General features: G+C 38.9%; 1 protein-coding gene across 1 annotated transcript; it reads right to left on the bottom strand.

Moving 5' to 3' along the window:
- Positions 1 to 906: 906 nt before the first annotated feature.
- Positions 907 to 3,265, bottom strand: LOC115785847 (granzyme K-like). Its single transcript, XM_030737752.1, has 5 exons — positions 3,175 to 3,265; positions 2,842 to 2,983; positions 2,452 to 2,584; positions 2,031 to 2,300; positions 907 to 1,894 (listed from the first exon to the last, which is right to left on the bottom strand). Exons 1-5 carry the CDS (start codon positions 3,236 to 3,238, stop codon positions 1,748 to 1,750), a joined length of 756 nt encoding a protein of 251 aa, XP_030593612.1. The 5' UTR covers positions 3,239 to 3,265; the 3' UTR covers positions 907 to 1,747.
- Between the last annotated feature and the right edge of the window lie 231 nt (positions 3,266 to 3,496).

Here is a 3,496-nt window from a genome sequence, read left to right as displayed (position 1 = left end):
ACAAATGAATACTCTCTGTGTTGACATTACAGTAACTGTCTGCAAAAAGTCCACAGCTAACCTAAAGAGCAGAAAGAAGTAAAAAAATGGGCTGGGCCCAGCATTTTGTGTTTGTGGTTTAATGTACTGTTTCTTTTGTTATGCTCCTTGTTTAGGTTTAGGTGGTGCAGATGTCTGGTTTTTGTGCTTAATGGTTTCCCTCTGTTCTCATGCCAAGTTCTTGTCTTAGTCTTTGTTTCCACTTCCTGTCTTATTTTGGTAGTGTGTTTAATTTTTCTTCCTGCGTCTCCCTCCCAGGTGTTCCTCATCCCCTCGTTACCTACTGTGTATATATTGTCTGCGTTCCAGTCACTTCTTTGTTGTGTCATTGTTTGCGGCTCTGCTGTCTTGCATGAATTTCTAGTCACGTTAAGTCAAGTCTGTTTCACGTCTCTCCCTGTCAGGTCTTATTCTGGGGAGAGTTCATGTTTTGTTTTGAAAGGCATGTGTAAATAAAATGTGTGTGTAAAATACACCTTTCCAGAGTTCTGCATTTGGGATCCTCCTTCCTGCCTGCACAGCAGCAATCCGTGACAATTTAGATTTAGATTTATGTATATCATGTATATTCAACACTGTGAAAAGGGATTTAAAAAACAGCCACGTGAATAAAAGAATAACCACTTTCTGATTCTGCTACTTATAACAAAAAAATGTTTCTTAGGCATAAAAGTTGTTTAATTTGAAGCACTGAAATATAAAACTTTGATGACAAAAAAATATGAAAGATTTAGGAGTTACTGTTAAAAAGATGAAAAAATGTCAGTACAGACAACAAAAGAGAAAGAAGGAAAGACGTTTCTTTGTTCATGCCTCCAGCTTTATTAGGAAGAATAGAAAGGTAGTAAAAGATATCATTTCAGGGTTTACAAGCACAAATACACGGAATGAGAAATGAACAAACAGGAAATCATGCTCAAGAATTTATCATTGTCAAAAAAATCTTTCCACAAGCCTCATTTTCAGTTTAAGATGATAATACAGGAGGTGGTAAATCTGTCTGCCTGACAGCCTGCATGATCTCACTCTGGTGTTTTAATTTAATGGCTTTTGGGTGTACATAAAAAAATGCTTTCCGCTGGTCCTTTTGCAACAGTGGTGATCATCTGTAATAAACAGGAGCACTCATATTTGGGGATACTTTATGTTATTTGGAAAAAGACACGTTAAGATTTGATTAAAAATAACATCTTTTCACAAACACGAAAATACAAAAGCACAATAAAAGTAAAAAGGTCATTTTCCTCTGCAGGAATTTACTTGTTTTGGGAGCTGTTCTCATGGAAACGCTTACAGGGATATCCACATTTATGTTCGGTCTGTAGTGACGACAGCCAAAATGCCAAACGGTAATTCATAAACCATCACAGTGACTGTGTCCATTTTTGTACACAGAAAGGCTAAATATGTGGTTAGGGGGTCAATCCTATCAATGCTTTTGCCACCTTGTCCCTGCCTTAAGTTCCTTCAGTGGAAAGGGCTGACCATGAGCGTGCTGCTATCATATAAGAGCAGTCTGTAAAAATTAAAGCAAGCTGGCAGAAACTAAAATATCATAAAATATAAGAGAAACAATGAAATGATAAAATGGATAATGATCAAGTCAGAAGTCTACAGCGAAAGCATCGACATATTTATCAAAGCATCAAAGATTCCCATCTTGCTCAGCTCACATGGACTGATGCCTGTGGATTCATGACGTTTCAGATTATTTCATCGTTTTTTTGATCCACTTGAGTTGCTTCTCAGAGACAAATGAATAGACTCCAGGTTTATCAATGATGCCACAACCCCGTCCAAAAGAAGTGACTCCAACCAGCTCTCCATTGCACAACAGCGGCCCTCCTGAATCCCCCTGCAGCGAGAACAAATACGTGATAGACTTTCTTTGACTGACTCACAGGTGTGAAAGAGCCAGAAGGGTGTTGAGCTAAATGGGCATTTACCTCAAAGAAGAAAAAAAAATATATGCATACATTCTTCATACTTACTTTACAGGTATCAGCCTTGTTTGCACCACTTGAACCAGCACAGATCATGTCACTGGTGATTACAGGGTCGTGGTTGTAATAATCACGAGAGTTGCACTTCTCTCTGTTGACCACAGTCACATTGACAGACATGAGGACATCTGAGGTTTTGCTGTTTTCAGTTTCTCCCCATCCAGCCACCAGACACTTGCTGCCAGCTGCAGGGTCTCTGACAGCTTTGCCCAACTTGAGCCAATTTACCGTCTTGGTTTTCTTCACAGATTTCTTCAGCTGACAAAGAGTTGACGACACATTAGCTTTACAGAGCTGGCCTTGAAGTAAGCATATATGCAACACTGTGCTCAAGTGTGGAATCACCACACAGTATTTAATTGAAACATAAGGCAAAAACAAAGTTATTCACATCAAATTATCACCTTACCTTGAGCAACATGAGGTCATTGCTGCGGTAGGAATAGTCTGGATGACGAAAACGTTCCTTAATTGCTCGGAGCTGCCGAGAACCTTCTTCCATTTTTGTCATGGAGTGCACTCCGAGGATCACCAGATACACACTGTGAAAGATAAACTGTGTAGTGATGACACTTATAAATGGGTAAAGGTTAGGAGTGTGTAAAATAATTGTAAAATAATCTCAGTGTCCTCATTATTTCATATGGCTTGGTTGTAACTGTTCCTGAGTTGTAGATAAGTGTGTGGACATTTGATCTCATGTTAATTATCTTTATGTATTATCTGTCACGGTCTGTAAAAATAAATACTGCAATATTTTAATGTGAAAATTTGAGAAAAGTAAGCCTCAGGTTCCTACTTAGTGCAGTGGGCGGCCGTCAGGACCCATTTTGGATGGATTAATGTCCCTCCACAGGAACTATTCTCACTCAACACATAAGCCATGAAAGGCAGTGAGTGTGGCCTGACTTCTTGTCCTTCAATAATCTCAGAACCTTGACCTGAAACAAAGAGAAAATATCCAGTCACGTAACAAAGTCAGCAGAGGCTCTAGAACAGGTGAATGAAACAAATACCCTGCTTCAACTGCTTTGTAATACTGAAAGATATCAGTAATGTGACTTCTGCTTGTTTACGAGAAGGAGAAAATTATCAGTGAATAAATCAAAGTACAACAGATAATATTACTTACCTGGCTGAATTATGAAGAAGAGCGTGCATGCGATGGAAACAGTGAACCTCCTCAGGCAGAACATTTCTTCTTATATTTAGTTGATCAGATGCTGAATGCACTGAAACCCACTGTGAGGCACAGCTTTATATGCTGAGCTGAGAGGATGTGGTCTGACCATCGCAATGAGTGAGTTAGCAACATGAAGCCCCCCCCCAAAAAAACAACCAAAACACACACACACACACACACACACACACTTTTTTTGAAACTTTTAGGAAAATGAAAGACTGAACAAAATAAAAAAATAGTTTTAATCACAGAGGGTTCATGCAAAATATTA

Source organism: Archocentrus centrarchus, chromosome 9, assembly GCF_007364275.1.
Source record: "Archocentrus centrarchus isolate MPI-CPG fArcCen1 chromosome 9, fArcCen1, whole genome shotgun sequence".
NCBI lineage: Eukaryota > Metazoa > Chordata > Actinopteri > Cichliformes > Cichlidae > Archocentrus > Archocentrus centrarchus.
The sequence above is the reverse complement of the archived record's forward strand: the minus strand, read 5'-3'. Positions and strand labels throughout refer to the sequence as shown.